The 19290-nt window shown below is 36.8% G+C and overlaps 1 protein-coding gene across 3 annotated transcripts in view; it reads left to right on the top strand.

Annotated features, from left to right (window-relative positions):
- TENM3 (teneurin transmembrane protein 3) overlaps nt 1-19290 on the top strand; it is a 229182-nt gene that overhangs the window by 56213 nt on the left and 153679 nt on the right. For all 3 annotated transcript variants that reach the window (XM_083367441.1, XM_083367442.1, XM_083367443.1), the window contains exon 3: nt 9870-10108. In XM_083367441.1, the coding sequence (XP_083223567.1) occupies nt 9870-10108 (239 nt within the window). The remainder of the gene's footprint in view (nt 1-9869; nt 10109-19290) is intronic.

Consider the following 19290-nt stretch of genomic DNA (forward strand, 5'->3'; position numbering starts at 1 on the left):
AAGGAGATAGAATGCTGTACAATCAGGCCAGAAATGTACCCACAAGGGAGATCAGAGAAGCAAAAAGAAGCTACTCTGAAAAGCTAAGGAATCAGATCTCAACAAACGAACCAGCAAAAATGTGGAAAATTCTTAAAAATATCACTGGATAGAGCAAAACCTTTCCATGCTGAAAGGAATCAACAACTGGCAGATGACGTGAATGTGTTTTACTGTAGGTAGAACTGTCACTATCACCACCATCTCCATCTCAGATACACCAACAACAGCCAAACCTCTTACAACTGATGTGCAAGGTCTGTTTCACAGACAAAAGCCTGGAAAAGTCCAGGCAAGATAACTCCTTGCTTGAAAGCTTGTGCTGACCAACTGGTCGCCATCTTTACCCACATCTTTAATAAATCACTAGAGATATGCAATGTTCTTTTTTGCTTCAAATGCACTACTATCATCTCGGTGCCAAAGAAACCCTGCATCAGGGAACTGATTGACTACAGACTGGTTGCTCTGACATCCGTAGTTCTGAAAACCTTTCAAAGGTTAGTGCTGGCCAACCTGAAAACCATCACGGATCCACTGTTAGATCCCTTGCAATTTGCCTAACGAGCAAATAGATTAGCAGATTATGCTGTTAATATGGCTCTGCACTACATCCTACAACATCTTGAATCTCCAAGGACCTGTGTAAGGGTCCTTTTTGTAGACTTTAGCTCAGCATTCAATACCATCATTCCAGATACTCTTCTAACTAAACTAATTCAACTTGCCATGCCTGAGCACTTGTAAGTGGATCCTAATCTTTCTAACAGACAGGAAACAGCAGTTGAAGCTAGGCAAAATCACATCAGATAACTGTACAATTAGCACAGGGCCCCCCTAAGGCTGTTTGCTTTCTCCACTTCTCTCTGTATACCAACAGCTACATCTCAGAGGATCCCTCTGTTGAAGTACTGAAGTTTGCAGATGATACAACCGTGATTGGTCTCATTCAAGACAATGACAAATTTGCCTACAGACAAGAAGTTGAACATCTAGCCTCATTGTGCGGCTGCTGATACAGTTCTACAAAGGAATTATTGAGTGTGTCATTTGCACCTCTATAACTCTCTGGTTTGGCACTGCAACCAAACAAGACAGACACAAGCCTCAGTCTATAGTTAGAACTGCAGAAAAAAGAATTGCTACCAGCTTGCCTTCCATTGAGGACCTGTAAGGACCTGTAAGGACCTGTAAGGACCTGCAAGGAAGAGGGCTATGAAAATATCTTACCAACCCCTCACATCCTGGACAAACTGTTTCAGCTTCTTGCCTCAAGACAATGCTATAGGGCTGTGGTGGTGAACCTATGGCACGTGTGCCACAGGTGGCACACATAGCCCCAGTCCTAGGCCTTCAGCTGAGTTTTATAAAACCTTTTTGCTTTAGGCCTCCGCTGCTGTGTGCAAAAAAAAAAGTTCAATCAGTCAATCTATTTCAACTTCTCATGGGAAAAAGAAGATCTCGCAAAGTTGGAATTGATTGTTTAAATTTTTTAGTTCCACCCAGTCTGCTGTTACCACCACCACTACTCCCACCCAATAGGCCACGCCCACCCAATGGGCCATATCCACCCGGCACCCGACAATACATAAGTGGGTTTTGGGTTGCAGTTTGGGCACTCAGTCTCTCAAAGGTTCACCATCACTGCTATAGGGCATTCATGCCAGAACAACTAGACACAAGGACATTTTTTTCCCCATGTCATCACTCTGCTAAACAACTAATTCCAACTACCTAATAAGGTTGTATTATTGTTATTCTTATCTTTCCTATTATCTATCTCCTTATCTTGTTATGACTATAACTTTGTTGCTTGTATCTTACGATTTATATTAATTGTTTTATTTAGTATCCTACAATGAATTATTTTGTTTGCTTGTTTACGTAGTATCCTATGAGTATCACTGTGTTGTACCTTGATTTATGATGATTTTTTTATGATTACAGTCATGTTTTATCACTTGTTGCTTATATGTACACTGATAGCTTAAGCACCAGAGACAAATTCCTTGTGTGTCCAATCACACTTGGCCTATAAAAAATTCTATTCTATTCTATTCTATTCTATTCTATTCTATTCTATTCTATTCTATTCTATTCTATTCTATTCTATTCCTTACAAGAATCACAAAAGTGAGGATATTGTATACCTCTGTAAAGTTTATAAGCATAAGCTACATATTCTTATTTAAAAAAGCTTATTTTTTGGCCGTATCTTAACTAAAGGAAACCCAGGGTAGAGAAATTATAGAAAAATATTCAATACTACCATGCATTTCAAACAAAAGGAAAAAACCTTCCAAATTAATTCTTGCAATTTCAATTCTCATTTATGCAGAGGAGTCTTCCTTTCTGTTTTAACTATGGTAAAGGAACAGGATTTTAGATAATCATAATATATCTCCTTTGCTGCTTCTGGGAATTTAAAGAATTAGTACAGCTCCCAGGTTTGTGTCTAAATATTCAAATGCTACATTACTGCAACATCAGCAGTAATTGAATTTTGTGCATTAGCAGTCATTTTCTTACTTGAGTTCAGGTAATATGAAGTGTTTGTATGCATTCTATGTATAATTACATGCATTGAAACTGCAACATAGAAGGCAATACTAGACACATCAATACAAAACAAGCAACAGATACTGTCTTTTCATTGTTCATTCTAATCCGAAATGTTCAGTGGTAATTTTCCTTTTTAAATGTATAATCAAACTGGTAGAATACTTTTCTGCTGCAAATTTCTTCCACTAAATGGTTTTTGTATATACTTGATTATCTAATTTACCATTTGTAAATGTAGGTTCATTGGGATAAAAAGACATTACAAGTAAGAAAAGAAACCTGCTTAAGGCTATATTCTGAGAATTTTATTGAAACTCTAGTTTTTTTTCCAATTTTATATACAATACACATAATCTTCTGTGAAACAAAACATACATTACTCCCCAGATTACAAAAGTACAAGCTCATTTCTTGGAATGAATAGTACATGTGGTTCATGAATGGCCTGCTGGGGGAAAAAGGAGAGAACAAAAGTGGCTAATTAAATACCTTTTTATAAATGCAATAACATTAAGTTTACCAACACTAGGTTTATACTTTTAAAACATGAAACTTTCAAAAAGCTGCTAGAAATTAATTGTTGACTTTCAAGGGCACGTTGCCAATGGAAACTAAGGGGGTATAGGGATCGTCCAAAATCAAGATTTTGATTGCAAGTAAACCATAACTTAGTGGCATTTTCTACAGCCTATAGCAATAATTTATGGGACTAGGAGGGACCTTGGAGGACTTCTAGTCCAGCACCCTGTTTAAGGCAGGAATCCTTATATCATCCCAGTGAAATGGTTGTCCAATCTTTTTTTTTAAACCCTCCAGCAATAGAGAACACACAACTCCAGGAGGCAAGCTGCTCCACTGATTAATCATTTGCAAGAAAATATTGGACATTTGTCCAAGACGGTATAATAATTCCAGCCTTGGGCAGGGGGTTGGATTAGAAGACCTCCAAGATCCCTTCCAGCCCTATGATCTATGATTATTCAGTTGCTTTTGTGATAGCTCCTTCTTTTAAACATTTTAGGTTAAATGATTACTCTTAAAATACAGGACACTGAGAAACCATTTAAACATATGTTCAGCAACAAGTCTATTACAATAGATATAATTGATTTAATTATTTAGTTGCATTTCCAGAGTCTCAGCTGAGAAAGTATTTTTTTTTGCCTATTAGTGGTGCCCAGTATTGAAATTTAGGAAATATCCTAAGGCATAGAACATATACTTCATCCACTAAGAACTCCAAATTATCTCTAAAAGAACACATTTAATCCACTTGCTTGAGTCTTTATCAAGTGGAAATTTCTGGTTATATGAAGATGTATAGAGTTACTAAAGGCTAGTCTAGAACCGTAATAAAGCTTATGCTGTGCAATGCAGTGCAGTGTAGTGCAGTGAAATAATTGCTAGCTGTGACTTGACCAGGAAGCAATAAACTGTCATCTAGCATAGGAAATTGATGGTATTTTTTCCAGAAGTGAAGGAGTAAATATTCAAGAGGGAGAAGTCTGGACACATTATCCTTACTTTTACTTGGGGATTGAGAATGTATCTATTTGTCAAATGAAGAGCTCTCTGTGTTGTTTTTATTCAAATAGAACAATCATGCAGTACATTCCACATGTGAGCTTCTATATAAGTGTCTATATCTGCCAGGCAAGCCGATACTGATGAAAAAGAAAGATCTCTTTTTGTCATTACAAAGTTGGTGCAACAGAGATGTGCAGCATGAGGCACCAGAGCCATATACAACTCTCTGGTATCTTGGATGTAATTTCCAGCTCCAAAACTTGCTATCAAATAATAATTTTAGAGTGATATTTACAATAAGGATTACATTGTGAATACAGAATTAGAAAATGATCATTTTAACTTCAGGTTAAATTTAGGATTAGAATTAAAATTCTTTATTGGCCATACAAGCAATAAGTAATAAATCATAATTATAATAATTATAATCATAAAATACATTCATCATAAATGATAAGGTACAGCACTTAGGTTATTCAATAAGCAAACAACATAAACCATAGTAGGATATTAAATAAAACAATATAAATTGTAAGATATAAGCACAAAGTTATAAACATAAGAAGATAAGGAGATAAGTAATAGGAAAGATGAGAAGAATAATAGTAATACAGCCTTACTAGATAGTTTGACCGTTGTAGAAAATAGTTGTTTAGCAGAGTGATGACATGGGGGGGGGGAAACTGTCTTTGTGTCTAGTTGTTCTGGCATGTAATACCCTGTAGTATTGTCTTGAGGGAAGAGGTTGAAATAGTTTATGTCCAGGGGTCTGTAGATATATTCACAGGTCTCTTTCTTGCTTGTGCAGTATACAGGTCCTCATTGCAAGGCAGGCTAGTAGCAATTGTTTTTTATGCAGTTCTAACTATCCATCAAAGTCTGTGTCTGTCTTGTTTGGTTACAGTGCCAAACCAGAGAGTTATAGAGGTGCAAATGACAGACTCAATAATTCCTTTTTAGAACTGTATCAGCAACTTTTTGGGCAGTCTGAACTTTCTGAGTTGGCACAGGAAGAACATTCTTTGTTTTACTTTTTTGATGACATTTTTTATGTTAGGTGTGCATTTTAAATTTTGAGATATCATAGAACCTAGAAACTTGAAGGTCTCTACTGTTGATACTGTGTTATTAAGTATTGTAAAAGGTGGTAGAATAGGAGGGTTTCTCCTGAAATTTATCGTTTCTACAGTTTTTGAATGTGTTTAGTTCACAATTGTTTTGGCCCTATTACAAGGCTAGTTGTTCAACTTCCTGTCTGTATGCAGATTTGTGTTGTCTTGAATGAGACCAATTACAGTTGTATAATCTGCAAACTTCAGTACTTTAACAGAGGGATCCTTTGAATTACAGTCATTGGTATAGAGAGAGAAGTGGAGAGAGCAAGCAGCCCTGGGGGCCCCTGTGCTAATTGTACTGGTATCTGATGTGATTTTGCCTAGCTTCACCTACTGCTTTCTGTCTGTTAGAAAGATTATAATTTTACATGTAAATTATGTAAGCTCAGATCAAGATTTTTGTCAGAGCGTGCACAGTCTTATTGGGCGAGATAACCCAGGAGTAAACACAGTAAACGTTGGTCTATATTAAATGGTGGTTTATCTTACACTATCTACTGTACAATATCATACACCAGGAACAATATACATACATGTGCTAATACAGCAAGATCCAACACACCACAGTTACAGCAGAAAACTGAAGAGAGAGAACACAGCTGTGGAGCCTTCCCTTTTAAAGGCACAGGCCCAGCTGGCTGTTAAAGGGACATAGACCCTGCTGAGTCATTCCCAACATTACATCATACATCTTACATTATATCAGCTGTTTAGCTTCTAAATCATTACCTTGACAATTTTGATTTGCGTTTTGGAGACTATCACATGGCATTTCATTCAAATACCAAATATAGCCTTTAGTCTGGCACAGGTTCTTCTTTTACATTGTATTATTTTGGATTAATATATGTTTAGATTGGCCCAGATTCAAGAGAGACACAAAAACATTGAACTCTAGACAGGTGGTTTTTTTTATATCTCCCTATAAGAGTTGGGAAGATTTTTTTAAAAAATAAAGATACAGAAGAGATATATGAAACAAATCTTATGTGAGTTTTTTTCTATTGCCTGTTCTGCCTTATTCCTCCCACTGAAATTTCTTATGTTTTTTTTCTTCTGTTACTGGCTAGCATGTAGAGCAGGGGTCCCCAACCTATGGGCTGCAGCCTGGGACCAGGCCATGGGCTCTTGACCAGCGGGCCGCAGAAATGACTGGCCAGTACATGCACGCATGGGCATGCGTTTCCCCCACTCATGCTAGCGCTCATGGCTGTTTGCACATGTGTGCGTGTGCAAATGTGGACGCTAGCATTGGGCGGGTGTCCGTGGCTAGTTTGTGCATGTGCGAATAGGGACACTAGTGCCGCACCAGTGTGTGTGGTCTCATGCGCACACGCACACCAATTTTGAAACTGCTCTCCTTCCCTCTGGTCCACAAGTCTGGAAAAGTTGGAGACCTCTGATGTAGAGTACTTGCAACTTTCCACATTGTTCATTTGTACTTGCACTTTTCCTCGCTGTGTCTCTATACTTCTTTTCCTCTGGACCATATCTTCCTTTTAAAGGAAAATGCTTTCTTTTATTTGGCTGTTTTAGTCTGTTTTCTTATGGATGCAGACCGTTCAGAACATGTATATAGTCCCTTCTCTCCCATCTCCTCTCACACCTATTTCAAGGATGCAGCTTTATTGACAATTCTGCCAATCTGATACTTGGGAGAAAGCTCAAATAGGAGGGAAATAAGCAGCATAGTTGCTTGCGATTTTTCTAAGAGGCCTTCTCTTTACATACCTCAATCCTTTAAAGTAAAAAAAAAATCAACAATCTGGCTTCCAGATTGCCGACGTGGCCGCCATGGACATTCAGAAGGTGAGCACCATCTTCCACATCCGATTTTGCACCGCTGGGGGACCCTGGAAAGGGTCAAAAGTTGCCCTGTAGGAGCGACCAGCAAGGAGGGGATCCCCGCTTCATTTGATGTTGTCAATAATATAATTGAAGAACATTTGGAGTGTGTTATCTACTTCACTTTGTTAAACTGCTTACCTACAAGTTTCCAGAACATCTAAAAATAGTTTTTAGATGTTCCTAGAAACCTGTAGGTAGGCTGTTGAATAGGTTGAGTTTCTCCCTTTCTGTACTATGTTCTATTAGTTCTATTAATATGTCTTTTCCATATCTTTTGCTTGATTTGCAGATAATTGAATTTATTTAGTTATTTTTTTAGCAAATTTATATGGCTACCCAATTCACAGTGACTCCAGGTGGTCTAAAGAAATAAAACCCCAAATATAAAGCCCAATAACCTGGCCCCCCCCCTTGCAACAACAATCAAAGAAATCACTTGATGAGTTCCTTATCTCCCTGCGATGCCCAGGTCACTGGCAAACCCATGTCCTCCAAAATAGCATCAAGGGAGAGGCCAATCTTACTTACATAGTAGGAGTGATGTTCTGTAGGGAGTGAGCCACCATGGAGAAGGATGATGTTCTTCTTGGTCCCTCTAGATTATGAGTGTCAAACTGCCACCCGTGGGCCAGACACATCACATGGAAGTCACGCCCACCCCATTGCCGGCAATGACAAAACTGTACTGATATGTTGCGCAACATCATGTGACGTGGTGAGTTTGGCAGGTGTATTTGAGAAAAGTCCTTCAAATAACCTGACCTCAGGCCATGCAAAGCTTTAAAGGTGACAATCAGCATCTTGAATTGAACCTGGAAGCAAATCAGCAAGCAGTGCAGCTCCTGAACAAGAGGTAACACATATTACCTCGTGTGCACAAAACCATGTGGGCCCTTGTTAATATGCACCTTTCCACATGACTGCATCCCATGTTTCATCCAACAGTTCTGGTTTCCTTTCTTTTAATACAAATAAAGTTGTCTCAAGTTCAGTTTTATTAAGTCATTTCCTTAAGAGACTAGCATAATAGATTTTCTTTTTCTTTTATTCTAGTTCAAATTCATAATTCACTGGCTCAGTTCTTCTTACTTTGTAGAAACCCTGCTGCTTATTTTGCAGTTTGTTTTTTACTAGGCAATAACAATAATACTTGGTTTCTCACATTGAATTGCTTTGATTTTAAACCCTTATCATACTGCCTCTTGTTTTTCTCTGGCTGTTTTTTAATGTTTCTGGACAATGTTTATTTATTTATTTATTTATTTTAATTAAATTTTTATACCGCCCTTCTCCCGAAGGACTCAATGTGTCCTTGTGCCTTTAACTGGTTTCTCTGAGTTAATATATATTCTATTAAGTTCTTAGGACCTTCTAAGTTTTCATAGCAGCCTTAGTAAGGTCCGAGTTCTCCCTCCAGGTTACCTTCCTAATTCCCATAACTGGCTATGGGATTTCATTATATGCAAAACCTAAAACTGGTAATCAGGTATCCCAAGGTTTTGGGGCCTGACCTGCATAATTCTGAAGCATAGCCTTGAGGGTCTGTTTCATCTTTTCAGAGAGATCGTCTGCTAGAGATGATAAGGACTGGTATGCATCCCTTTTATCCCTAAATCAGCATAAAGACATCTAAGCAGAGCTGATTAAAAATTAGATCATTAATCTAAAAGCATTTCCTTTGGTATGCCTACCCCACTAAAGATTTTGACCAATTCCTCTGCTACTTTAACATTCACATTCCTTAATGGAACTGCTTCTGGAGAGTGAGTTGCATAGTTGAATATAGCTAGGATAATAACTCTCTATCCATATGTCCAGAGTGCTGTTCCACATCATACCCCAATTACATATTCTTGCTATGGAACATTTTTTCATTTTTGACTATAATGAATATGGAGAATATGTTTTGTGACATTTCTCAAGCAAGTAATTTTGAGAACATGTTCCTATAATGACACCATAAATAATAATGCACCATCTTAGTTCTAGAGTATGAATAGCTGATTGACCTGGTCCTGTTGCTGGATTTTAGCAGTTACCCAATAATTGGTTAGCTCTACTCTTAGCTAAAAATATCAGCAATATTTTTAGAGTTTATTTTTACCACACTCTTAACAAGAATAAATCATTTCTCACTCTTTTACAACAAAATTGCCTACAGAACTATGGGAACATATAGTGTAAAATAATTAATTGTTATATCATTTAGAGTTAGGGTTATAATGACTTCATAGTTTAACTGCAATAAATCTGCTTTTTTGAGCTGTTGTGACCTACAAAATATATTCTTGCAGTATTTTGTTTTGCCAGCTGAGAGGTTCCTGACAAGGAGTCAATGGGAGTCTAGATTGGCCTATAGAACATTTGTCTTTATCTTATCATGGAAGAAATTTATTTTCTTATTCTTGAACTCAAGGAGATTTTATAATACAGGGAATATTTATCCAGTTGGTGGTACAAACTATATACTGTTTTGTTGGCTATATAAAGTTTTACAGGGTTTTTTTAGAAAATATTTCCCATTAATTTGATTTAACAATCCTCTTAGAAAATCATATTGGAAGCATTAACAGCATCAATCAACAATTACAATAGCTTTTTCCACACAGTACTTGATACTTGCAGTGAAGATATTTAATATCATGCTTAACACTATTTCTATCTATGAAGAATTCAGTAAATACACAGGGAAATACAATAGATAACAGACTAAGAAAATATAAAGCATTTTACAAATTAGTTTGTGTAGATTTTAAATGTATGTATTTTTTTCTGCAGGCATTTCCTATTCAAAACAGGAACAGGGACAACACCACTGTTCAGTACTGCAACACCGGGTTACACAATGGCATCTGGTTCAGTTTATTCCCCTCCTACACGACCACTACCTAGGAACACCTTATCAAGAAGTGCTTTTAAATTTAAGAAGTCTTCGAAGTACTGTAGCTGGAAATGTACAGCACTCTGTGCTGTTGGGGTCTCTGTGCTTCTGGCAATACTACTATCTTATTTTATAGGTAAGCTTTCCTTTTTATGATCATTATAAACCTGTATTCCAGTACTGCTGGAGGTATATATCTAGATATAGATCTAGATCAGGCATATCAAACTCGCAATGTCACGTGACGTATCACAACTTTTTACCCATTGCCCTCAAAGAGGTGGGCGTGGTTTTGGTGTGACGTGTCCAGCCCACGGGCTGGCAGTTTGACATGCCTGATCTAGATCTAGAAATACAGTAGAGTCAGCACCACAGTTGCCCTTTAAAGATAACTTACTAGCAATTGCTGGAAACCATGTGAGTATTTTCATTAAAAAAAATACATGGAATAGGAAATAACTGCATTTTATACATATTTTCCTACAAAAATGGCATCTGAAATGTCATTTTAAAAAATTGAACTATAACTTAGGAATGTTTTTCTTTTATGAGAATTGGCTATAATTCAGCAGCCATTTTTATACTAAAAGTGTAGCATATTGGTTATATACAAAACAATTTTCTCATAGCAAAAGGCCTAAATATCTTTACTTTTAAAAATGTCACTTTGTATACATAAATAATAAAAAGCATTGCTTACTTCTTGTTTCTTTTTCCCATGCTTTAAAGAATAGTATTATTTTACTGAATAAGTTACTCATAATTGCTTGTGTTGTAAAGTTGACTACATACTCTATTAGTTAATTGTAAAATGCAATGATCCAACTCTGTATCAATTAGTGCATTATACCATAGTATAATGCCAGAGACTGTGATTATTACATAAACAATATAAGAGTGAAATGTCAGGTTTTACTGGCACAACCCCAAATAAAATATTCTGTTAAGCCCTAAACTTTCTGAAATGTTGAAACTCTGTACTGAAATACATTTCTTAAATTTAAGCTCAGTCTAAAGCACCAGCTGAATAAAAACTTTGAACTAGACCCTTGTTGAAGCTGAAGCCACTGAGAATAATGCTGAAATAATAAAATAACATAAAAATAGTTCTTCAGCAGTTGAAGAAATTTCCTTTCCTTGCTGTTTAAATTTGATTGCCTGAGATTATTGCCAGTCTCCCTATTACCAAAGAGAATCAAAAGAGTTGCATGGGACTGATTCTGATGCATTATGGTTTGATACAGTAAATGGCAATACTCCTGGTAAGACGTTTATTAGACACAAAGACTTCCTGGTTCAGAGTATTAGGCAAAGACTTCCATTAATGTATGCATAAAAAAGTGTAATTAGTAGAATTTATTTATTTTTATGTTTTTAGTTATTGGAATTGGAATATTGTATGATTGGACACCCAAGCAGTTTGTCTCCAGTCCATAAGCTCTCGGTGTACATACAAACAACAGAGTCATAGATCATAAAATCATAAGACACAATGTTATGTTTTTAGTTCGATACATAGTTCAATATTATTCCATTCTCTTGACCTTGCACAGCTTCAGGGTAATGTAATGTACATAATGTAATGTACATAAAATATGTCAGAGTACAATTGGGCACATTTAAGTGCCAATAACGTCAGACATTGAATATCTAAATATGCACTTAAAATGTCTTAGAAAGTGATGTGTGGTTGATTAAAACTGATCTAAATTTTAATTACATTATTAAGTAATTTATTGTTTTAAATAAATAATATAATTAAGTTAAGGTATATTATTAATTAAAAGTTTCCTATTAACCTGAGGCATTTAAATACATTCAATTATTGTATTGTACATATATAATGCTACTTTTTCTTCACCTCAGTTTCAAAACAAATAAGACTGATCATAAGTTTGTCTTATATTTGATACTGCGCTAAGTTTTCTAAGCAGTGATTAAAAGCTGGAGATAAGGGTTGCTTAGTCTCTATAGTTCCTAATGCCCTTTGTTTCATACTTGGCATTGTGTCAAGCATACATTTTGCTGTACGCATATATTAAATCTGTAATTCTTATTCAGGAAAGATGATTTCCTTTTCTTTGAAAAAAAAACACCAACAAGCTGCATACTTTCTAAAGGAAAGGAACCTATTAAGTCTTTGGTCTTGCCTTATAATTATTGATAGTATCTAGGAATCCTTCATTTGAACAGACCTTAATGTTTCCAACCTCCTATATTTTGGAGGGAGGAGTTTTCACTGAAATAGTCATCTTAAACCTCTGGAGTGCTAGTTGATACTTCTTATGCATGTTTGTCCTACATAATGTCTGTAATAGTCCGTATGCTGTATGTTGTTGGTATGGTATGTTGTAGTTGAATCCTGTTTTTTTTCTTCTTCTGGGAGTACTTAAGACCGTGGTGGCGAACCTATGGCACGGGTGCCACAGGTGGCACTCCAAGCCCTCTCTGTGGGCATGCGTGCCGTCGCCCCAGTCCTAGGCCTTCAGCTGGGCTTTATAAAACCTTTTCGCTTTAGGCCTCCACTGCTGTGTACAAAAAAAAAGGTTCAATCAATCAATCACTTTCAACTTCTTGCAGGAAAAAAAAGTTCTCGCAAAGTTGAAATTGATTGAACTTTTTAGTCCCAACTAGTCTGCCATTACCACTGCAACCACACCCACCCAATTGGCCACACCCAAAGGGCCACACCCACCCGACACCCAATGATACATAAGTGGGTTTTGGGTTGCGGTTTGGGCACTCGGTCTCTAAAAGGTTTGCCATCACTGACTTAAGATATTTTGGAGGGCTTTAGTTGATTTGTGTGTTATGGTCATGCCTTGCAGTTTAGTCTGTTGGTGGTTTCTGATATGTTTTTAATGTAAAAGTCAGTTGTTTCTGATATGTACCATACTAGCAATCAGAAGACATGATAAAAACTCCTTAATCTCACAAAACATGGACAGACTCAATCATAGTTTCAACCAGGAAATGGTGCATCCAAGTGCAAGCTAAATCCAAAATGCTAGGGAATTCCTGGAAGGTTGGCATTCAGACAAATCAGCCATCAGTAGACATCTGGAGATAAACCACATTTACACACTATTTTAAAGAGACAATATTTTTTAAAAAAATTGCTAAGAAAGGAAGCAAAAAGATCAAAATATATCCCTTTCAGCAATCAACACAGAAAGGTAGGGAGAAGGGCGGTATATAAATTGAATAAATAAATAAATAAATAAATAAACAAACACAGATGAATAATCAACAGAGAATAATAGCCTAATTGAGGAACTTTCAAGGAGAAAGCCACACCTCCACGTACACTGGTAGGGAAAGCTACTGTATGCAAGCAAGGAGCAAGTCCTACACTAAGCAGCACTTGATGTTACATAGGCCAGTAATGAAATCTCAGAGAGCACCAAAGACACAATTCAAACCTGAGCTACATATTGCTGTGATTCAGTAACAGCCTGTGGTTCCGGCAGCTGAGTTGGACGATTCTGAAGAGGAGGAGGAGGGGTTTGGAGAGCCTTTGGTGTCAGAGGAAGGTTCTGATGCACTGCAGGGCTCTCAGCCTGGCCCCTCCCATCTTGTTCTTCATCAGACTCAGCCATGTGAGCACGAGGGATTGGAAGAAGATGATCCACAGCTGGCTCTGTTCAGGGACGCTAGGAGCAGGAGGCAATGTAGCAGAGCAGAACAAAGGAAGGCAATGAGGCAACTCAGGAGAAGGCAATGAGAAGCCACGCCTTGGGACTGCTGATAAAAGGGAAAGGTGTGGGAGGTGCTGGTTGCTGAAGGCAACTGTTTGAAGATTTTCTTCTAGAGTCCTGGTCTGTTATTCTTGTTTAACTCTTGCTTGAACTTTTGGTTTAACTCTTGAACTTTTGGTTTAACTTTTGTTTGAACTCTTTGTAAATAAATTTTGTTGGGTTTTTTCCAGCCTGTTGACTATAAAAAGGGGTTGTCCCTGACATTCAAACAGGGCCGGTCGTAGGCTGGAACAGAACACATATTTTGTCTTTTAATCATCTTAAAACACCTGCTTCTTTTTGTTACTTTTTGAAAATAAACCTAATAATTTCTATAACTTTTGAATAATTTCCTTCTACTAATTTGTGCTATTTTGCTGCTATTTTGGGGTCCCTCTGAAACTGTAGAATATGGTTTTGGGATGCAAATGCAGTTGTTTGAGATTTCCTACTATGAGGAAACTATTATTCCTGAATAAACAAACTGGAAAATGAAAAGGTTAGATTCTTTAATCTGCCTTATAATTCCCAGCGGGAAATCAATGAGAAACAAGCTTTTCTGGCATTTTTCAGAGCACCTATCTTCCCATGTGGTTATAGAATATGTAACATTTGGAATATTGGAAAGAGAAACTCTACTATAACTAGATTCAGTCTGTGCAGTGATTTAAATTTTGTTGGGCATGAGAAACTATATAAATAATCTGTGTACTTACAATTCCTCTAAACATCTCCATGACAACCACAAGACGTTGCTTGTTTTCTTTAAAATATGAAAAATGTATGACTTGACCTTAAATCTGATACAATTTCTTTTGGCAGGCTATTAGCACTTTTCTTCATGTTATGAGGATATCCTCCATCTAAACTTTCAATTCACTTTTTGTATAATTCCACAATAATTCTTTGTTCTTTTACTTTTTTCCTGGATATGAACATATACTACTTTCTAAGTTATCCACTTTCAAAGCATAAAAGTGTCTGCTGCTAGATTGCAGAATGTTAAATATATATAACATCTCTACTTAGCAAATTAGAAGGTACTTTAGCTCTGGAGTCACAATTGATCCTGTGCTTCTCTTGTTATGGAGTTTCAGCCCAAACCCAGACTCCTTCACGGAAAATGCCTACTTTCTCACTTGATAACCTTGTCCTCAGCAGTACAGCTGCTCCTTTAGAAACTGGAATTTTAATTGGTTGTTCAACTAAACCAAGTGTCCTACAGCAGAAGGAGTCTGTTATTTATTCTACTTAAAAAGATAGATAGTATTCTTACTTACCAATTGTTTCTGATAGGCAATGAAAAATATTTTTTTCAATAATTCATGGAAGGAATACAACCTGCAATTTAATACATTTCCATCTTGCCAAAAGTCTCCACTGTTGCATATTTCTACTCAGTTAGTTGGCCTTTCACAAATCCAACAAAGGAGGCAGTCAGCAGGCTGAACCATCTCCAGAAGATGTCATCCAAGTCTTTGCAAAGTCTCTTTTTAATTGAAGTGGAAGCAGTCTACTATTGATCAGTGTATCAGAGCATCCAGCCATTTGGGCAGTTGTCAGATTCCTTCCCTTGACAGTATTCTATAATGGGATTTAAACATTGCATATTTTTCAGCTACTCTAATTTCTATCCACCTGGTTTATGAATATGTTCCATTGGAATAATAAAATCACTGAAAGTTCTTTTAAAAAAATTTCATCAAAGTATTAAAGGAAAAATTTGATTGGAAAGCAACATTCTAAACTTTATTGTTTCAATTTCATAAGTAACTCTCAGTTCAGCTCATCAGGAAGATTTATCAGTTTTAATATGCCATTAACTTTTTCCATGTTCCTTTTTGTCCATGCCACATCTTTTCTTTAATTACCAATTGAAAGTATTCCAGTATAAGGAAGTCTGCTTATCATTAATCAGAGATCATGGCTTTAGTGATCTTGCTCTTCACCTGATAGAATACTCATATTATGATTGTTTTGTGCTTCTTTCAAACATATCACAGTTGTATTCATATCAGGTTATTTTTTCTTTCTAGAAGCAAATACAGGTAGCTTTCCTTCGACATTTGCAATATTATGTCTATAAAATACCCATCGTGATAAATGTCTTCTTCTGTCAAGATTCATTAATTTACTAATCAACTTTGTTCCATGGGCATGACGTTCTTTCTCTAGCCACTCCTATTTTGCCAAACCCATACAATATCTCAATCCAAGGGGTGAGGCTTGGAGGTGCAGGGTAGTAATTTATTAGACTTTGGAAATCACATTGAATCAAGATATGGTAATGCAAAACAAATAGGGCCAAGATTAATATAATTTCAGGCTTTGCATAGGAAGAGAGAGATTACACTAAGTAACAATATATGCAGTGAGCATGACCAACAGTATATAATTATAAACCAATGTTCATGCAGCTGCAAAAAAAAAGCAGTTCTAGGCTGCCTCAACAGAATGATAGTATCAAGATGAAGAGAATCCGTTGTTATTGTGTCTTCTGCATTGTTCAGATCACATTGTATCATGTCCAGGGCACAACATTTTAAGAAAAAAACATTGACAAACTGAAGCATGCCCAGAGGAAAACACCAAGATGATAAAAGTTCTGAGACAACAACAAAACTTATGAGGAATGGTTGAAAGACATTATCATTCTGGAAGTGAGTTGGGCAGCATTTAACATATAAAAATTAAATAAATTGTATCTGTTTATTTTAGTCTGTTCCTAACCTGCAATAAAGCTATATTGTTTTATAAGCTCAGCATCTCTGGATAGTAGGTTAAAGTTCCTGAGAACCATTAGCCTTGGGGCTCTGTGAACCAGATGGGCAGTTTTAAAGTTTGATAAAAAAAATGATAATATATAAGTCAGCCAACCTGATTTGCATCACCAAATCCTGGGTGAACCAGGCAGGGAAGATTCCTCTCAGAGATAAACATACCTGGGTTTGGGGACTGGCATCAGCCACAGCTCCAGGGAAGAGGAAGTGGGGTGGTAGTTGTCATCTGCAAAACATTATTATATATTTATTTTGATGTTTTTATTGCCGTAAAGTTTTTTTATTGTTTAAATTGTTGTATATTTTTTTAATTGTAAATCTAAATCTTTGAGATAGGCAACTATAGAAATTAAATAAATAAATAAATAAATAAATACTGGTTAACAGAGGATCTGCCCTGCAGATAACTGGGTATAAGACTTTCTGAAGTTGTATTTTATGGAACAGATGAAACTGTTGCTGTTGTATCAATCTCATTGCTTCACAGCATTTTCCCTGTCTGTTGCTGGAATGGTGGTTGAGAGCTCAAAGCATATGGTTCTCAGTCAACCTGCCAGAGATGTTGAGTTAGGTGATCAGGAGTTCATGACTACCTTAGCATCTGTTCCAAGTCATTAAATTTGATGCATACTGGAGGTTAACCTCATTAGTTTTTGTCTTGGAGCAGTTGAGATGTGATCTGATCTTGGAGGACATAGTTATTACTCCATAGCCATAGTCAGATTAGTTTCTGTTTACTTTTCATTTTACTCATATCACACACATACCCCGCACAGGTCAATGTTAGATTGGTCCACCTCAGTTATTTGTGCTCAATTAGATTATTCCTGATTCTGGTTATGTTTCAAAGGGACCATAGGGTTTTCCCTAAAGGTTTGGTGGGCTGTTGCACTGACACTATGGGGCCTTAAACTGGATTGAGATAAACTGAATTATCTCAGTGCGCCCGTCTTTTTGTACAAATGCCTTGGCTTTCTAAGGAAGTATTGGAAATAAAATGCAAGAAGGCAGTCCTGGAGCATTCTTAAAGCAGAATGAGGATTAATCTAATGGAACACAAATAAGAACAAATATTAGGCAATAACATTCTTAACTTTCTGTATTGCATCTGCCAGTAACTGTCAATATTGGGAGACAATGTCCTTGCTAGGGAGGGATGAGCTATAGGACCATATAAACAGCCACACTGAGGAATATTCTCACTAGCAGATAATTTTTTTTAATTTTTTATTTTAATTCCATTTATATCCCGCCCTTCTCCAAAGACTCAGGGCGGCTTACAAGCTTAGCAGTAGCCTTCATTCTATGTATATGCCTGCTTATTAGGGCTTGGATTTGCTTTAGAGGTGGAGTCTTATGGATGTATCCAGTTAAGGAGCACAGTGTGCAAGTTACCTGGAGCAGATTTGGTTCTGTGAGTCTTTGGGAGATGGATAGGATTTGCTACTCCATTCGTGTCGCCATCTGGGTGATTAAAGCCACCCAGAAAATGATTTATGGTTGAGTTCATGAAGCGTGGTGTTGACTTCTTTGAAGGAATGGCCTCATCAGTCTTGAAGGACTTTGTGCTGTGCTCACTCCTGAAGAAGACATTTCTAAATCTAACATTTCTGCACAAGTAACATTCAGTCTATAGCTCAATGGAGTACAGAAGCTGTGTCAGACCTGCCACAACTTAAACTTCTAAATCAGGGCTGTAAATCTTGATTTCATTGAGGGCCACATCAGCATTTTGGTTGAATAAATAAATAATTGCACCTGCACCTGCACTGCATGGACTGTGGAATCCCGGGGTGCGCAAGCTTATGGGTGGCCAAGTGGCTGGCGGGGTGCAGCTGCTGCAGTCATTGCTTTCTCTCGCATGCTTGCTGCCTCCTGTGCACACGCCCGGGCTTGAGACCAGGGCAGTGGGTGGTTCTGTGGGCCAGATCTGGGCCCATTGCAGGCCAGATCCAGCCCACAGGCCTTGAGGTTGATATGTCTTCTCTAAATAGAAACAATCCTCAAAAAGATACAGCACTTACTTTCTTTTCCCAAAGCATTCCCCCACTTCATTCCTCCTCCCAACATTTCATGCCAGTCTGTCATACAATTTACATAATGCTTGCTCATATGTGCAGTTAATAACATGAGTCATGTAGTGTAAAATCATTTAATTTAACTGTTTCAAAGTGGCATGAATTAACAGTGGAATAAAAAAATTGACAGAAAAATCAGATGTTAACTTAGATGACAAGTCACATTTGAAGACCCAGTTAATGACCATTTCTAATGTGGTGTAAATGTTTTACTTTAATTGAGTCATGTGTCAGTATATGTTAATAAAGTAAAGGTGCAAAGTTAATTAGAATTTTACACTGTGATGAAAACTGGGCAAATGTTAATTTACATTCACAAAACACTTATCCAGGTAATTAACAAATAGGCACACTGTGCTATAATTGATACAACATACCTTCTAGCATAAGTATGAGATTTCTTTTTAAAAACTTCAATAGATTGTATTATGTCCTTTATTTAAAAAAAAATGAAGAAAGCTGAGTAAAGTTGAGGTGGTAACGATATATGATACTGTAGAAAGCACTTTAAATTAAGAAACATTATTTGCATGATAAAAGCTTCATATTTGCAACCTTTCAGCTATTTTGACTATTTAACTTAGTGATAGATGTGCATATAAGAATAGTTTTTCTTAGTTTTTGCAATATGTCTTTCAATTCAGCAGATGAAGCCCTCCATAGGTCTAAATTAGAATGTATCCTGTGTAAATTGATCTGTCCCCTTCTGTTTCAGACCATACC

This window comes from Vipera ursinii (assembly GCF_947247035.1).
Source record: "Vipera ursinii genome assembly, chromosome: 7".
Taxonomy (NCBI): Eukaryota; Metazoa; Chordata; class Lepidosauria; order Squamata; family Viperidae; genus Vipera; species Vipera ursinii.